Source organism: Cervus elaphus, chromosome 33, assembly GCF_910594005.1.
Source record: "Cervus elaphus chromosome 33, mCerEla1.1, whole genome shotgun sequence".
Taxonomy (NCBI): Eukaryota; Metazoa; Chordata; class Mammalia; order Artiodactyla; family Cervidae; genus Cervus; species Cervus elaphus.
Window position 1 is genome coordinate 39,793,098 of NC_057847.1, and position 19,087 is coordinate 39,812,184.

At 43.4% G+C, this 19,087-nt stretch overlaps 2 protein-coding genes across 15 annotated transcripts in view; one reads left to right on the forward strand and one right to left on the reverse strand.

Annotated features, from left to right (window-relative positions):
• WDSUB1 (WD repeat, sterile alpha motif and U-box domain containing 1) overlaps nt 1-4,783 on the forward strand; it is a 70,669-nt gene extending 65,886 nt beyond the window's left edge. For all 4 annotated transcript variants that reach the window (XM_043894137.1, XM_043894135.1, XM_043894134.1 and 1 more), the window contains one exon: nt 3,636-4,783. In XM_043894137.1, the coding sequence (XP_043750072.1) occupies nt 3,636-3,796 (161 nt within the window). In that variant the 3' untranslated portion in view covers nt 3,797-4,783. The remainder of the gene's footprint in view (nt 1-3,635) is intronic.
• Nucleotides 4,784-5,377: 594 nt separating this feature from the next.
• TANC1 (tetratricopeptide repeat, ankyrin repeat and coiled-coil containing 1) overlaps nt 5,378-19,087 on the reverse strand; it is a 241,903-nt gene continuing 228,193 nt past the window's right edge. For all 11 annotated transcript variants that reach the window (XM_043894132.1, XM_043894129.1, XM_043894127.1 and 8 more), the window contains 8 exons: nt 18,889-19,022; nt 17,297-17,420; nt 16,781-16,956; nt 13,850-13,982; nt 12,613-12,704; nt 10,793-10,939; nt 9,749-9,849; nt 5,378-9,106 (listed from right to left, as the gene is read on the reverse strand). In XM_043894132.1, coding sequence (XP_043750067.1) covers nt 7,711-9,106; nt 9,749-9,849; nt 10,793-10,939; nt 12,613-12,704; nt 13,850-13,982; nt 16,781-16,956; nt 17,297-17,420; nt 18,889-19,022 — 2,303 coding nt within the window. In that variant the 3' untranslated portion in view covers nt 5,378-7,710. The remainder of the gene's footprint in view (nt 9,107-9,748; nt 9,850-10,792; nt 10,940-12,612; nt 12,705-13,849; nt 13,983-16,780; nt 16,957-17,296; nt 17,421-18,888; nt 19,023-19,087) is intronic.

Sequence of the window (19,087 nt, forward strand, 5' to 3'; positions counted from 1 at the left end):
GAGAACACTTACAAACTCATTTTATGAGCCAGCATTACCCTGATAACAAAACCAGATGAGAACACACAAGAAAAGGAAATTTCAGGTCAATATCCTTGATAACCATAGGTGCAAAAATCCTCAACAAAATATCAGCAAGCCGAATTAAACCATACATTAAAAGAATCATACACCATGATCAAGTGGATTTATTCTAGGGATGCAAGAATTATTCAGCATCTGTAAATCAGTGTGATGCATCACATTAAGAAAATGAAGGATAAAAATTATATGAACATCTCAATAGATGCAGAAAAGTATCTCCCAAATTTAATATCCATTTATGATAAAAACTTTAACGTAGGCATAGAGAGCCATTACCTTAAAATCATAAAGGTTATATATGACAAGCCCATAGCTCACCTCATACTCAATAGTAAAAAGCTGAAATGGCTTCCTTTAAAGATGTGGGACAAGGATGCAGACTCTCACCACTTTTATTCAACACACTACTGGAAGTCCTTGCCCATGCATTTAGTCAAGAAAAAGAAAAGGCATCCAAATTGGAAAAGAATTAAAACTTGAAGATGACATACATAGAAAACGCTAAAGAGTTCACAAAAAACCTATTTTAACTAATCAACCAATTCAATAAAGTTACACAGTCACTATGTAGAAGTCAGTTGTGTTTCCGTATACTAGTAACAAGCAATTAGAGAAATTAAGAAAACAGTCCTATTTGCAACTGCGTCAAAAAGAATGAAATATCTAAGAATTTAACTCGGGAAGTAAGAGATCTACACACTGAAAACTACAAGACATTAAGGTAACTGAAGACACAAATAAACGGAAAAATACTCTGTGCTCATGGATAATCATTAAACTGTCCATACTACCTAAGCAGTCTACAAATTCGGTGCAGTCTCTAACAAAGTTGCAATGGCATTTTTCACAGAAATAGAACAATTTAAAAATGTGTATGAAACAACAAACGACTCCAAATGACCAAAGCAATCTTGAGAAATAAGAACACAAATAATTACTATGTTGCATACCTGAAGCTTATGTCAGTTATATGTCAAAAATAAATCTGAAATTAAGAAAGAGCAACCTAATAGAAAAATTAGTAAAAAATATGGTTAGTTCACAGGAAAAAGAAAAGCAAATGTTCTTAAACAGATGAAAAAATGTTCTCGCTCCCTTAAAATGCCCACTAGAAACTGGTAAAAACTCAGTTTGACAACATAGTCTCTTGGCTGGGCTTTGGGGAAAATTCAGGCACTCTGATCAGTGTTGCTAGTGGGGGAAAATGGTATAATTCCTATGAAAGTATGAGCATTTCTAGCTAAATTATATAAATTTACTCTTCAGTGCAGCAAATTCTACTGCTAGAATTCCCTTCCAAATGGTAAGACTGTTCATTGCAGCACTATTTGTAAAAGGCACTGGAAATAACCCAGATGTTCATTAATACATCCATACATGGATGTGGGGGAATAAAAAAGCAAACTATCGTTAAGTAAAAAAGCCAATTGGGTATAGAATAGTATGGAGCATGCTCACTTTTATGTAAGAATATAGAGTAATAAGAATATGTGTAAGAATATATGCATGTGTGTGTACACACACATTTGCTTATGTTTTCAAAAGGAAAAGGTAAACAATAACTTATCTGGTTACCTACATGGGAAGAGAGATTACATGGGTTGGAGAGATACAGACTCTTTCTTGATGTGACTTGTTCTTACAGTTTTACTTTGAAGACACTTAAATGTTAAAAATACATCATGTAAAGCAAACCAGTCTCTAATAATTGGGAGGATAAAAAGGGAAGTAAATGGACCACATTATATGTCCAGTAACATAATCAGAAAAAAAGTTTTTCAAGTGATTCTCAAACACAGTTTCAGTTAGACAGCCCTAGTGGCTCAATTGGGGCTTCCCTTGTGGCTCAGTGGTAAAGAATTGACCTGCCAGTGCAGGAGACATGGGTTTGATTCCTGATCCAGGAAGATCCCCTGGAGAAGGGATAGGCTACCCATTCCAGTATTCTTTTTTTTTTTGAAAGAGAATTTTTTTTTTTATTAGTTGGAGGCTAATTACTTCACAACATTTCAGTGGGTTTTGTCATACATTGATATGAATCAGCCATAGATTTACACGTATTCCTCATCCCGATCCCCCCTCCCACCTCCCTCTCCACCCGATTCCTCTGGGTCTTCCCAGTGCACCAGGCCCGAGCACTTGTCTCATGCATCCCACCTGGGCTGGGGATCTGTTTCACCATAGATAATATATATGCTGTTCTTTTGAAATATCCCACCCTCACCTTTTCCCACAGAGTTCAAAAACTGCCATATGACCCAGCAATCCCCCTTCTGGGCATACACACTGAGGAAACCAGATCTGAAAGAGACATGTGCACCCCAATGTTCATTGCAGCACTGTTTATAATAGCCAGGACATGGAAGCAACCTAGATGCCCATCAGCAGATGAATGGATAAGGAAGCTGTGGTACATATACACCATGGAATATTACTCAGCCATTAAAAAGAATTCATTTGAACCAGTCCTAATGAGATGGATGAAACTGGAGCCCCTTATACAGAGTGAAGTAAGCCAGAAAGATAAAGAACATTACAGCATACTAACACATATATATGGAATTTAGAAAGATGGTAACGATAACCCTATATGCAAAACGGAAAAAGAGACACAGAAGTACAGAACAGACTTTTGAACTCCATTCCAGTATTCTTGCCTGGAGAATCCCAAGTACTGAGGAGTTTGGGACGGGTGGGTACAGTCTATGGGGTTACAAAAAGAGTCGGACACAACTTAGTGACTAAACAAGTCAATCTATCATGGTGACAGAGAGAGCCAGAAAGAAATCTTCAAAATCCTTAACAGTCTTTTGTTAGTAACACATTGGCATTGTTAGTTTGCAACAGTTGTATGCATTGCAGATTAAAACAAATAGGTTACTGTGTAAATGTAATTAGGAACTAAGATTTTCAGTTTGAAAGAGCTACAGGTATAAAAATTACTGCCATAAAACCTTCAACCTTTACATGTACAAATAAGTTTGTAAGGACATGGTATTAAAATCCTTAGCCAGTGGATCTTTTTTTCCTTTTGGCAGTGTAAATGCCTTTACCATCAAGTCCATAGTAGGGTATGCTCTATAATCTCTTGGTATCTTGTTTCCCTGACTTTTCAGTGTGTTGGAAAGTTAGGCTGAGTCTTCCCTAAAACTCTTTGCTCCCATCTGTAGCCACATCAACTGATACACAGAGCTGCCGGCAACAGCTGGACCTTGTACCTTTCCCACCACTCTCCTCTCTTCTACCTGATTCATTTCCTTTCTTCCTTGGTGCAACATCTGAATTTTTAACAGAAGTTCCCTTTTCCATTTTTTTTTTTTTTTTTTGACACTGTTCAAGGTAATTTGTGCAATCTTAATGTATCTTACATGGTAGAATTTAGGATGTCATTGCAGAAGTATTTTGGGAGCAGTGGTCCAAGACAAGAATACCACTTAAATCATAGTAAAGGCCTTGGCAGTGGAATTTTTAAAACCATTTTAGTGATCCTAACTTCCCTTTCCTACATTGCAAGTAATTTGTGTACGTGGATTTTTTTTTTTTTTTTTTAGATGGCTACTCATATGAAAAGGAAGCAATGGAAAATTGGATCAGCAAAAAGAAACGTACCAGTCCCATGACAAATCTTGTTCTTTCTTCAGTGATACTTATACCAAATAGGACTCTGAAAATGGCCATTGATCGATGGCTAAGCGAGACACATCAAAAATAAAACTCTCTATGTTGTGTTATTTATATTTTCTGTGATCTCACTTGAGTGATTTAAAGGTAAACTTTGTAAATTTAGTTACCTATTAAAGAGCCTTTTCATATAATAGTGAATAAAGTCTTAACCTATAGAGAAAGTTTTACTTTGACTTCAAATTGCAATGCTCAAGTTTATTCTTATTATAGATCATATCCCATTATAACCAAAGATCAGAATAATCTAGACTAGAACATAATTAAATCCTAGTTAATAACATTTCATTTGTTAACTCTCTGGAATCCTTCTAAAGAGATTTTAGCAAAATAATTGTAGATTTGTTTATGAATAAATTGAGAAAATCACTTTGATATATTTACTGAGCAGTTTTTTTAGCTTCTGAGTTTGCAAAGTAGTAATGATTCCCCCCCCCATTGTCCAAACCTAGGTACAAGTTAGATCACATAAATTATCACAGATACATTAAGTTGACTTTGCTGAAACATATAAAGTGGCAAACTAGCCTCCTTTTAGAATATAGAGTTCTTAAAAAGTTCTCACATGATAGTTTAAGCTAAGGTGACACTACGTTTGTACACAATAGGCTGATAGCTAATACAAGCACCCTGACGAACATTTACTCAGAAGACTTCAGCTTCTGTAAGTGGAGGTTGTACTGCCTCTCACAAGTTGTTCACCAGAATGGAAGCCATTAGTGCAAAGCTTGCTAAAACTAAATAAACTCTAAGGGCAGGAGGGACCAGGACTTTGTACTTACCCCCAAACCCTCATTGTAATTGTTCTGAAATTTGAAAACACAAATAAAAAAGCAATGTAAGTATATATTCCATCAAAAGACTTGTTAAAACTGATAGTGCTCTTACCATCGGACCAGGTATCTTGTGTTTTGATAAAATACTTATTTTTCAAAAGGGCTAGCTGGTTTTCACATAAAAATTACTAGAAATCATTGGTGTCACTGACAGAAAACAATAAAAGATGTTATTTTTTAAATGTTTTAAAGAAGATGATTTTCTTTTCCTACGTTTCACTAGCATAGTTTCTAGTTAAGTGGCTGAAAACTAAGATGCCAATTTACCAAAGTGAAGTGTTCTGTTTTTCTATACAAATAAACCAAAGCTAACTACTTCTCCCCACAAAGCATAGACAAACAAAAAATCAAATCCAAAACCATCCATAGCAAAGGACACCACACGGCCCCTCTGCACTAGGGGGCCACTGTCCCTGCAGGACTAGGCAGGAGCAGCCCCACCCACCCCACTGCTTGGTCCTCAGCTCGGACCAACAGCTTCCCAAGGAGACAGCACTTCTTGGAATTATTGGACCAAATACATTTACTCGGAATCCATCAAAATCACAAAGTATAGTAAATTCTAATAGTCACACTGGCAGCATCACAGGAAAAGTCATCCAGTAAGAATTTATCTGTTACTAGATTTGCCCCCTTCTACCCAGTTTTTTTACCTTGAGTTTAAATAGATGACTTTAAAGAAGGACTGAAAATACTTTACCTTAAGCCTTGCTAATAATAGCAGTAACCATACAATAACCTGAAGTTGTTTAGGCTTAAGATTCCAAGTCAGGATATTTTATCACAACAGTTTAATGTTCACACTCATTCATATGACTTTGAAACTGAAATATGTGGGTATAAACACTTTTAACTCAGAGAGTAATACACACGTGAAGAACAAAATTTCACATTAGCACAGTGTTCAGTGTATCGCCCAAGTAAGAGCTAAAAACTGAAGATACCGTGTTGTCCCAGGATTTCTGGGACAGACGTTTAGAAGGCTCCTCATGCATGCTCCTCATTTCAGGCAAAAAGACTAATTTTGACCTTGAAATATTTTGGGATTTCTAGACGCCATTATCCTTGTTCTAAAATTAGAGTAAACATGCTTTTGTGGTATTACTTAAAATCAGGCTTTTCCCCTTTTTTTTTCGCCCAGGCTTAAAGTGAGGCAGATAGCTGACATCAGGATCTTCTCTACTTAGCTACTGTTTGATTTAATGCAAAACAAAACTATTAATTGTCTTTATTCCAGACAGACAAGTACAGTAGTTGTGCAGAAACAAAACTACATAATGAAAGAGTAAGACTTCCACAACATTAAAGAAAACAATAAACAATAAATAAGCCATAGTAGTTATAGCAGAACCTCATGAAAAGCCTCTTAAAAAAAAAAAAAAAACTATACAGGGTACACTGTACACAGGAACTAATGCTGAAGTATGACACCAGAAGATTCCTATTCGTACAAGACCATGATGATGCTTACAGGAACTTCATTACAGCTCTTCATTTTTAAAACATTCTGTAAATATAGAACTTCCTTCTCTCCAATTCTAGAAAATAATTTCACATCCCAACATATAAAACGAACACTCCCACCTCTCTGAAAACTAGCATTTTAACATCCTCCAATAGCATATCATTTTCATATAAAAATACCTTTAACTCAAGGATCATTCCTGTACCTTATCTTTACAAATGGATAATACATCAGTTTGGACTTAAGTAGCACCTCAGAGGTGTTCATATAAATGAGATAAAGTGCCATTACTTGGATACTGTTAACATGCCCTATATATCGCTCAGTGCAATAAACAGCATGGATGAAGCTTAAAAAGCACATGCAAATATATGACTTCCAGATTAACTACTTGAAATAGTTATATTTACAAGTCTGAATACAACTTTAGCTATTTCATATATACAACATATAGCTCTAAAGTAATGACTGTATAATAAAACAAAAGCAATAGCCAACCATACCTTAAGTATCCAAATTAAATACTGTCCTTAGAGGACCTTGGAAGGCTTTTTCCAGGAGTGCTGTCATTGATAAAAGCAGTTTGGGGATCAGTTGAGAGCTAATTTACATGTCACCGAGAATGCTGTGTAAGAATACAGAACACTACTACTAAAAGTGTTTCAGCCCAAATTCAACTTAACTACCAATCATGATTCCAAATGGTTTATATCATTTTCAAATATTAAAAATACACTGAAGCAGGAATGTAGTTCCAAAAAAAGGTGCTATAAAAATATTTTAATGAGAACTGTAACAGAAATAAAAGTTGATCTTTTTTAAGGAACTGCTATGAAGAGAACATTACCTGGATGTTCTTGTATTTTGCTTAAAAAACAAACCAGCTGTATAATATGTAAAGTCACATTTATATTCAGATTGAAATTACTCAGGTCTTTTATATACATATATACACACACACACACACTCTGACCCTTGAACAACAGGGGTTTGAACTGTGCAGGTCCACTTTTTTTTCAATCAGTATGTACTATAGTACTACATGATCCATGGATGGTTGAATACAAGGATGTGCAACCCTCCAGAGGACCAACTGTAAAGTTATACATGGATTTTTGACTGTATAGAGGTTGGCGCCCGTAACTCCTACGTTGTTCAAGGGTCAACCGTATGTATACATACATATATATATATAAAGATTTGACTTATTGGAACTGTAATTTGAAAATTTCCTCTTTTCCAGAACATGATATTATGTCATGAGTTAAACTATTATTACTAGATATTTACATTATCTAAGAAATAATGTGATCTTAACTACATAGCAAATGCTAGGAGAAAAGTGATAAAAACCAAGCAACTTTGTAAGAAAAGCATGAGTTAATGTCTTCCTGGCTGTCTTTTAACTTAATAGGCATAGCTAGTTGCAGTTTTCCAATTCTGGTAAGCATTCTTATTTCTGGTGACTTCTATTTACTAAAGAAATTTAATCCGACACTTTCAGTATATCAATGGCATCTGATCCACTCCAGAGGGGAAAAAATATATGGCTAAAAAGTAATTTTTCTCATGTACAACCATTTAATTATTACCAGGCACCAACACACTGTCTTCCAAATACTACAAATGGGTCTCTCTTAAGGCTCACACATTTGATTCTATGAATGATCGCTTTGGTTTTGCTGAAGGGAGGTGACTCCTGTGGGCTTCATTGCTGATATGAGACTGCTGTTTAGACATACTTTCCTGATACAGATGTGAAATGGTCTTAGTTACTCTGCTGTCCTGACAGTGGACTGGCATTTGGCACTTCTTTTCTTCTAGCTCCTTCACCTGGGCCCTGTTGTGGACACCACCACCCAGGGTAGACCCAGGGCAGGCTTTGGCTTGTTTGAGAGAGGGCTTCTCAGAGTTCGAGGCCTGCAGGCCAGCTGCAGACGGTGCGCTTGTCAGCAGCCCCTCTGGCACTGCGCAGTGCCAGGTGCGGCCAGGAGGATGGTTCTGCTGCTGGAACCTCGCGGTCTTATCCATGATGCCCATGAATGGAGTATTGCGAGGTCTGTGCTCAGCTGTGCCACTCGGAACCTGGCTACCAACCTTGTCCTTAATTCGAGCATCTGGTCCTTGGACTTTGAAGCCATCCGAGAAACTGCTGCTTGAAGCCAAACTACTGGTGGAGCTTGACATCTTGATGCTGCTCGACGGAGAACCGGAAGAGCCTGAGCTACTGAGGGAAGTCGGGTGTCGGGTGTCGCTGCAGCTCACTGGCCCCCCTGGGTTTAGAGGGACCACGTCCACAGCCACAGCAGCATGAGACAGAAGTCTCTCTGCAGTTTTTATCTTGCTTGGTAAAGGATACGCAGTGTCGCCCTCACTGTGCGGCAGGTGGCCTGCGGGGCTGGGCCCCAGCCGATCGCCGAAGGGGCCAGAGGCTGCTCCCTCCAGATGCAGGCTTCTGCTACCGGCGGGGGCAGCGGGCAGTCTTCCGGGCATGGGGCTCGGGGGAGGATTCAGCGGAGAGACCTGCGTCTTCGAGCTGCCGTTTCTCACGCCCGCGGGTCCGGAGCCCAGGTGCTGGCTGGTCTTCACGATCTGCGCCTGCTTGGTGGGCTGCACCGTCAGCCCCGGCTGGGCCACCGCCTCCCTCAGGGTCTTGCCGGGCCCCGGCCGACTCTGCAGCGGCGACACGGGCCTTATCTTGGTCTGGAGCCCTTCCTGAAGGTTTCGGATGTACGGGGAGGGCGCGGACGAGGATGGCGGGGGCCTGGGAGCGAGGGAAATGGCTTCTTCCGGCGGCGACGTCTCCTCCTCTTCAGCCTCCTCAAGGTGAAAGTGGTCGTTCAGGCCGGGCGTCGGGGCGTCCTCGTCGTTGTCCGAGTCGGTGGCTGGGGCAGGCGGGGGGGCCTGCTGCTTCTGCTGCTGGCTCCGCTGGAGCTGCTTACACTCCTCCTCCACGCGGGCCAGGAGCCGCCTGATCTCCTGGTTGGCGGGACAGAGCTTCACTGCTTCCCGCAAGTCAGCCAGGGCAGCCACGAACTGCCTTTATATTAAAAGATATAAAGATATTACAAGTCACGTAAGAAAGAACTCTGAATGCAACTGTTCATAAAGCAGCTCTGCTTTAAACGCAAAGGTAGCTGAGTGAATTCTGTGCAGGTTTTGTGTGGACGAGACCCATGGAACTAGCTTAGACCCACTCAGCTAAGTGGGAGCACCAAATTCTAATCCAGACCCATGCAATCCCAGGGCCCCAGCGTCTCTACAAAGACCAGATGGTGGGGGTGAGCTCAGCATAAAGCAGGGGGGTTAGAATCCTCTTCACATCACCTCCCCCGCCCCACCCCAAGCAACTCAAGTCCTACTGACTCCGCCCCCCTTCCCACTGCCTCCTCTCCGTGCCTCTGGTTGGCTATCTCACTGGTAACACGGACTAAGCTAGGAACTTGATGTTGCAGTACAGGTCAACTGGTGGAGAGGAGGGACAGTTAAGCGATGTCTAGAGAAAGTAAAAGTTTAGCCATTGCTAATGATTTCGACTGCTGTGCCTTCTGGAAGCTACCTACTCAGTATCAAAAAGGAGGAGAGGCATTGAGTGGTGCTCATGGATCAGAAGCCCCCAAGCTTTGAGACCAGAGCAAGACCAGAAGGCTTCACTAGTCTCCCATCTAACCCCAGACGGTACCTGCTACTTCTCTTGGCTCTCGCCCTGGCATAAAAGGCTTCATAGGACTTTGGTTTCAACTCAAGGGCCTTGGAAGCAAATTCTTCTGCCATGCCGAAGTCCTGGTATCAACAGTTAAATACACAAGTCAGAAGCCGCACTGAAATATGATGACCACCAACTTTTTTTTTTCCCCCGCCAACTTTTTAATAGGAGTTTTGCTCCAGAGGTTGACAGAGAATTGGGACACATTTGGAGCAAGGTGAAGGGGAAGGCGAGTCAGGGTGTTTGCTGTAGAGTTTGGGTGACAGCTAAAGCGTATTCGTGTTCTTATGGGAAGGATCCAACAGAGAAGCAAAAATCTTTGAACTCTGGGGAGAGAACAGTGTTGGAAGCAGTGCAGCAAAGTGAAGGCCAACGAGAGCTGGCACCCAGGGGTTGCCGGGGGGGCACAGATGCCTCAGGAAGGCAGGAAGAGTGTATGAGCACAGAAGCAGGAAGGTCACAGGCTTTTTGGAGACAGGATGCAGTTAAAAAGAAAGAAAGTGATACTGAAACAAATCTAGTTATAAGTTAACTGTGAGTTAACTACGGTTAATTAGTTATGAACTAACCAGTTCCTGGCTTACCTTTCAAGCAAACATAATAAACGCTAGGCAGACTGTATGTAACACATTTGTGTTGAATTTTACAACGACGCCCTTTCCTTCTGAACCTGGGGACAGACCACTCATGACAGCTCTGACCACATGCAGCTGGGCAGAGGTGGAGGAGTGGTTTGCGTGTGCTCATCATCACTGAGACACAGAAACCATACCCACGTGCACTCCTCTCAACACCGTGGGGGTGGGTGGGCGCCGTGATCTAATGACAGTCTCAACACCGTGGGGGTGGGTGGGCGCCGTGATCAAACGACAGTCACCCCAGGCAAGTCGCTGCCCGTGTACCAAGCTCACAGAAAAGTGCAAACACAAGACGGGCAGTCTCATGACTAGGGCGTGGAAGGGCAGGCTTCCTCCACCATGAGAACAGTCTATGGCTGAAAGACTGGAATAAGGGGCTTACGTTTGTTTTTCTTCGGCAGCGAGACAGATTGAGATAGAGGGAAACTCTTAGCTCATTGAATGGTCTCATGTCCTCTCCGAATCCTTCTCGAGGAAATTTCCTTAAGGCGTACTGGTACCTCTGGGCTGCCTCTTTCATCTTCCCTTTCTAGGAATAAAAAGCCAGAGAAATTTATCTTTTTCAGAGGCCGCAAGATGAATAAGGACCCTGATGAGGACGGGCTGTGGCCAGAACCAGTCCACAAACCGGCAGGGTCATGTGGCCTCACTGTGAACACAGGTGTCTGTGACCAGAACCAGGTTATAGGGAGGGATCCGTAAATTGCCAAACCCATAGCTATCAGTCTTAAAACATTGGATTATCGTCCCCGTTATATATTTTCGACAAACATTTCACGAATGATCTCTCATGTAAGGACACTTTCATGCAAAGTGTAACAGAAATCAGATGGAAAAATGATGGCGTTCTCAAGGCAAGTAGAGTCTTGTGGATAAACCTAGAGCTTGCTGCAGAATAATAATTTTTCTTTTAAGAAAAACTAAAACACAGGCTTTAAAACCCCACGCAGCACTGCATGTCATTTTCAAGGCTAAAGAAATCCATTTGCTCTGTCGGGTCTGTCTCGCAGCAGGTATGAAGTCTGTTGAAAATGGCTTGATATTTCTAACATAATTGCCTACCAAAATTCATATTAAAACCACTTCAAAGCCACAACAATACACACTCTGAACTCAATTTCAAACTGATTCCAAGCCAGGAACCCTGCTGGGTCATGCTATATGCCTATTTATTTGTTATTATTTTTAAAAAAAAAGAAAAGGGAAAACACAGCAAGTGTAGCTGCTTCATGGCAAAAAGGATTAAAATGGTCATGATGTATTGATAGTTTTTTTGTTTTCATAATCTTTTAATTCTGTCTAATCAGAGACCTGGAAAGAATGATGATCTATGGAAATGGCCTATCTCTCTATAAACTCGGGGTTGGCAAACTACGGTTTCTGGGCCAAACCTGGCCTACTACCTATTTCTGCAAACAGTTTGGAACCTGGCCTGGCTCCACTGTGTGTCATCTTGGCTGAGTCTGTGCCTCAAGAGCACAGTTCAGGGTGGGGGTGGGGTGGGCTGTGTGTGAAAAGGACCACAGAGCAAAGCCTAACATAGTTACTCCCCTCCTCTCTCCAGGCAAAGTGTACTGACCTCTGATCTAAACTGGATGTCTTAGTGTGAAATTTGTTAAAGTCAAAATCACTACTCTTTAAATTGTCTTTACATTTCTAAGGGAAAATGAGAAAAAAATTAACTTGCCTCCTGAGTAACTGAGTATTATATATTATTGACTATCTTAAGTAAAAATCTCTCCAGAAACAGTTTCACATTCCAGAGGCTTATAGATACTAAAATGAAGATAAGAAAGGCTTGGGAGATTGCATGATTCTTTTCTTATGAAAATGTCTCCTGAGTGTTCCTTTCCCATGTCTCATGATTCCAGGCGCCAAAGAATTTCCTGTAGGACATGCCCGTTAAACCAGAAGCAACTCTGCCTCCCAAGCAAGGCTTCAGGCCGTAAATCATAGTTACAGCCGCAAGGATTTGTTCAGAAATAATGGTTCCCGGACACAAAGAGTACTGCGTTCCACCTGGAAGATTCTGCTGTTAAGATATCAAAGCCCAGGCTTGAGGCCAGGATGGCACCTCCCAGAACGTCTACTCGCTGAGCTACATGCATCCTGTGTAGCAGCACAGCTATATCCGTTACACCCCCAACTAAGAGGCTGCTTGCAGGCTGTCACGGCATCCCAGAAAAGGGCAGTACCACTTACTTTGTACATCACGTTTCCTTCCTCCATCAATTTCTGTAAAAGTATAATCAAAATATCAGGTTTGGAAGTAGCCATCGCCCAGGCAGCATTTCCTGCAAAATAAACATGTATTCAGAGGCACTCGGGCGGGCGTGGAGGCAAGGAGTTCCATACTTTAATACACCACAGCTAAGCCTGCACACAGCAGAGCACCCAGCCTCAGAGCACCCTGCAGCATCCTGCAGACCCTGGACAACAATACAATGACGAGAAGAGAATGCTTAGCGGGGCGCTGCACCCCCACACACCGTCACTGCGGTGGAAGAAAGTACTGGGACACGAAGGTATCAGTGGGGCCTCGAGCCACCCTCCCTCCTGTGGAGATCTGCTTCCAAATCATCTCCTTAGCTCCCTGCGGTGCTGTTGGGACCACAGACAGGTGAAGGCAGGCCAGCGTTCACAGGCTCTCTCACACTCGCCTCAGAGTCACAACCAAATCCGCTCTGAGCCGCGCGCCCTGGCCCTGTTGCGCTCGGCCTCCCTGCCTCTGCCCGTGTCCCCTTCTCTCCCCCAGCGGCCAGCACGGCCACAAGCTCTGTCTAAGCCTCTTCCCAACACGCACAGGCAGCGGCGCTTAAGGGCAGACCCAGGAGTCAGACTCAGGTTCACGGTGACCTGCCGCTCAGCAGGACCTCAGGGGAGCCATTCACCTCCTTCAGCTGGGCTCCTCCTCTGGACGTGATGCTATTCTCATTCCCCGCTCACAGGGTAGGTGACGATGAAATAAGGTAAAACATGAAAGTGCTCATAATAGTTCCCGATACCGTGGGCTGCTTAGCGATATTCTCACCTTCATCGCAGTCCCCTCCCCAGAACTGCTGGCAGACAGAGGTCTGACATGAAACCAGAAAAAGCCAGTGCTGTCTGGGTGCCCTTCACCACACTCTGAACTGTGTGCCAAGGTCCCACCTCTCAGAGCTCTCAGCCTCGATATGCTTACGTCACCCATCTTGTCTCTGTTAAGTCCTGAGAACTTTCTCTCCCAGAACTGTGCTGGGGTTGCCACTGCCCTTCCTAGCAGACTAGACGCCGCCTCCCAAACAGTGGTCCTCACACTCGCCTGCTCATAACAACCACCCGCCAGCTCTTGCCCACCCACCCTTAGCCCCTCCCCACGGAGCCCCCCAGAATATAGTGCCTCACATCCTCTAAAATCGGAAGCTACCCTTCCTGTTGTTGTGCTGAGGCGTTCACTGACCTAATTTGGCTCCTTTCCTCAGCAGCGTAACCACTACAGATGTGTTCCGACAGCCGATGGCTCTGTCCAAGGGCCGCATCCCGCTGTGGTCCACGTGCTCAATCACAGCCCCCTTGTCCACCAGATACAGCACCTGCAGAGAGGGAGCACAGGCCCTGAGGGCACAGGCAGAGCAGCCCTCGCCTCGCCCGATGCCGCAGCTGGGGCAGAAGCTGGCGATCTTAGTTCTACTCCGATCTCGGAGGCCTCTGGCCTAATGGGATCCTAGAATGGAAATAAAGTTGACATGGGACAAAGCAGAGAAATTGCAACCCACAGCTCAAACCTGCCCTGCTAAAGTGATTTTGATGTTGGCAGTGAGGAAGGCAGGTAGATGCTCCAGAAGGGAGTGGGGAGTATGTCCGCGCACCCATACCACAGACAGGTGCATGCACGCCTTCACCTGCCTTCCTCACCCTACTTCCCAGGCCACAGAGATGAGAGACAGTCACTTTTTCATCTCCAATTACTTATTAGGACGCAGCCTTCTGCCATAGCTCCAATGTGCTACCAGGTTACGGCAATAGGCACTCCAGAAATACTCAGATCCACACAACCTGGATACAAGAACCTGAAAAGGCTGGGATCCGCCAGACCCAATTATAATTCACTTTTAAGGCATAGGAAAGAGATTGAATATAGGGACTGTAAAGATGGAAAGCTTAAGACCATGCTACCAAGACTGACTTGATATGACAAAACAACTGTCACTTGGGCTAAACAGAGAACAACAGGAAAAACCACACTATGGTTTGATAGAAACAGAAACTGCCAGTAAAAGTGCTCTACTCACTGGAAAAATCTGTAGATTACTTAGATTTTCATGTGGATCTGATACATCCTATCAGTATACCAGCTGTTCACAAACTAACACTAGAGGGATTAATATCCAGGATATGTAAAGAACTCTGACAACTCAACAACAAAAGCCTCAAATAACCCAATTTAAAAATAGGCAAAGCTGTGATAAGCCATAATGGACAGAATATTAAAAAGTATATATATATATATATGTATGTGTATATATATATATATAACTGAGTCATTCTGCACAGAAATTAGCACACTGTAAATCAACTATACTTCAATAAAACTGAAAAAATAGGCAAAGTATATGAACAGACATTTTTCCAAAGACGACATACAAATGGCCAATAAACATGTGAGAAAATGTTCATCACTAGGGAACTGCAAATCAAAGACACAAGTTATTAACTATTAGGATGGCTACTGTTAAAAAAAAAAAAAGAGTAAAACAGAAAATAAGTGTTGAGAGGATATGGAGAAACAGGTACCCATGCGCATTGCTGATAGGATGTAACCACTATGGACACAGTATGAAGGTTCCTCAAGAAATTAAGAATAGCATTACCACTTGATTTAGCAATCTTACTTCTGAGTATCTATTCAAGAGAATGGATAGATCTCCAAGAATTTGCAAGATCTCGATGAAATATTTGCATACCCATGTTCATAACAGCACTATTCATAATAGCCAAGAGGTAGAAGCAATGCACATGCCCGCTGAGTGGATGAGTGGATTAACAAAATGAAGCAAATACATAAATGGAATATTACTCAGCCTTAAGGGCATCCTGACACATGCTATGACATGGACAAACCTAGAAGACATAATGCTGAGTGAAATAAGTCAGTCACAAAAAGACAAATATTGTATGATTCCACTTGTATGAAGGACCAAAAGCTGTCATTCAGAGAAACAGAAAGTATTGATAGAAAGATGGCTGCCAGAAGCTGGGGGTGAGGGGTGGTAACAAGGACGTACTGTTTAGTGGGTGCTGCTTCAGCTTTACAAGATACAAAAAGAGCCTGGGCTTTGGCTGCACGACAGTGTGAAGTGTATGTAACACTACTGAAGTCTTCACTCAGGAATGGGTACAATGGTAAATTTTATGTTATGTGTCTATACCCCAATTTTTTTTTTTAAATGATAGAATACTAAGCTCCTTCACTCTTCCCTAATGGTGATAAACTAGAGGATCTGGTAAGGTAACAAAAACAGAGAAAGAAAGTGTGGAGCTGTGAGGTTTAGTTAAATAGCTGTTTTTGAAAATCAACACTTTTGTACAATTTATAATGCCCAGGAAATTGTGACCATTAAATTCTAATATTCCTGCCTTTTAAAAGCATCAGGCACAGATGTGCAGGGTTGGGATGGCTTCCACCCCAAGGTCCACAGCTCCCAGCAACACCTGTCTGCCTGACTAATTCTCATGTTAGACACACGTAACTATTCATAAATGATCATTCTCAAGGAGCTGAACATTCCTCCAACACCTGCTTGGTGCATGGGATGTAGAGACTGACAAAGATGCAGTTTTTCCCTGAAAGACATTTTGTGGTTCTTCATTTATTAAGGTTTTATTCCTTCATTCCTCAGTTAGGGACTCAGGCATTTGACAAAGAGATAAAGACAGTGCCCAAAACATTTTATATTATTTCAAGACAAAGCTGCATTGATTTAAAAGCAAACCAACTAATTATTTGACCAATAATTTCTCACATATATAAAACTTATTTTTAAATGAACTATATAGGAATTCTATTTCTATGAAAATTATAAGAAAATAAAACTACATATGCATGTGCATACACATACTCATGGATGTGTGTTGCATCTGTGTATGTGTGGGCAGTTTATCATCATGGAATTTTAAGCTTTTATGATTCTATCAAAATCTTTACTCCAGTTCTGAAACAGACCACATGTCACAGAACTAGCAGAAAACGAAAGCCACCCCACGGCACACGCGTACACCCCAGCCACACTGGGCCAATATCACACACACTTGGGGACGGCTCAGATCCCAGATCAGTACGCGGCCTGGCCCGCCTGGCGCGGGTGGGGAGCATGGCCACCGCGGTACCTACGGTCTCCGCATCGCCGTAGAAGGCGGCCAGGTCCAGGGGGCTGCGGCCGTTCTTGTCCGTCTGGTCGATCTCGGCTCCCTCCTCCACTAGGAACTGGACAACAGCCCTGTGACCTTTCAGACATGCCCAGCTTAATGCCGACAGACCCTCCTTGTCCAGAGAAGAAAGGGCGGCACCTGAAAGAGAAGCCCATTCAATAAATGTGACTTCGGAAAGGCCAGACCAGAGCAAACCCTTCCGCATCTGTAGGGGCCTGGCTTGCAGAATGTGGCCATCAGGCTGGTGAAATCTGAAGCTGACAGGTGAAACGATCGTTCCTGCTGTAGCTGAGCAATGGGTACATGGGACGCACCCCTAAACCCTCTGCTTGTGTGCAAGGCAGAAAACGTCCATAACAAAAAGACTTAATAAAGAGATTTTTTAAAAAAAACTGAATCAGGAAGTACTAAATGGGGCTGCCAAAGCTCTTTTCTTTGTCCACCCAAGAGAAGTCCTCAAGGGGGACAGTGCCGCTACCTTTTGAAAGGAGAAATTCCACGGTGCTCAGGTGCCCTTCGCAAGCAGCCACCATGAGGGGCGTCCGGCCCTGCTTGTCACTTAGGTTCACGTCACAGCCGTGGTCCAACAGCAACCTAACAATCTGAAAGGAACACTCGGGATCACACACTTGCCACTGCATCTGAAATGACGTGCTCTCTGCTGGAGCTGGTTGTTCCACCTCTAAGAGGAATGAAAGGACTCTCTTCTTTTCAAAAACCCCTTTAGGTTATGTGATCCGTGGGGCTTGTAAAATCTTTATGTTTTATTTCTTTGAACAGGCTCTTCTTTCAAATATATGCTCTTTTTAACATGCCCAATTCATTACTCTATCTATAAAACAGGCACATACAAGGCAGCAATTTGAAGGAGAGGGGGATCCTGAGCACAGTCAGGCAATGACAGGACAGCCACTATGGAGCAGCTGAGCAGAACTAAATGGAGTGAGCCAGGGCCCCACAGGGTACTGATGCCAAGTTCTTGGTGGGGAAACACCTACCCTCTCCCCAGGGACAGCTGGACCCTCACACCAGGGGGATTTTACCAAGGCTTCCTGGACAAGAGTCTCTGCCTCAAAGTTATGCCTTTAAACAGTACATGGTGAAAGGGGGACCAAAAAAACCAGACAAGCATCTCCTACAATGATCCTCCCCACGGGAACTGCTCTGCCTAGGGGGCAGCGTTCCAGCTTCTCTCCCTCCAGGACCACATTTTAATGCCACCACACAGAAGGGGGCGTATTCCCACTGCTTTCTCATTCTGGACACACTAACAAACACTTCCAAGCTTCCTCACCACTCAGGGGACACTAAGACCTGGAGAGAGGATTAGCCAGGACATCACAGGGAGCTGAGAGAGTAACAGGGAATGGGCGGTCCAAACCAAGCTTTTAAAACCGGAAAGGAGAAAAGCCAAAACCTTGGTGGGGTGCCCTCAAGGCTCCTACTGACAGAGTTGGCAGGAATCAGAAGGGTCGCGACTCCACGATGTAAACGTGGGTCTAGAAAATTCTTCCCATAAAGGATGTGGTGAGAGCAGTTTGTTTTTATGCAGCTGTGTGTAACCTGGTGCCAGGCATGGGGTAGATACATGGTCAGTGTTTATAAAATGAAGGAAGGCAAGACTAAACCGCTGCTCTCAGGGATCCCTTAATTAAGAGCAGCAGCACATCACTCCCAGTAAAAGAAAGCAGCCTGAATCACACTGCAGGACCAGAGGGAGACACTTCCTTACCCAAAGAGTATAGCAGGACCACTCCTCTCCCAAGTACGCTGGACAAATGGGTCATAGTGTTATGCCAACAACTCTGTTACAGCAAATCTCCTGATGCCATGACGGGCTTCCACCCAGCTCCACTCCCTTCCTCAGTTAAAATGAAGTGGCTATGGGTCTCTGACCTGGTTACCAGCCCACATAGCTGACTATGCTAGCCGGTCAGATGTCTGCCCTGATGTTGCAGGACTCCCAGTACAAGTAGATGCCAAGAATGTGAGAAAGACAGGGTCCAGAGCAGGGGCGATGGGCACTTTTCCCAACCACTGTTTCTGAAGCCTCTGGGGTCCCCTGTGTACCTGCCAATGCCCCTGGCGTGCTGCGCAGAACAGTGGAGGGACCCCTCTCCTGTTAGTCCGAGACACGGCAGCCCCACGCTCCAACAGCAGCTCACAGACCTCCAGCTTGCCTCGTCCAGCAGCGGCCGTCAGGGCTACAGGGAGGAGGAGACGGTTAGCATGATAGCCACATGGCGGCAGCCAAAGGCCACAGATTCTC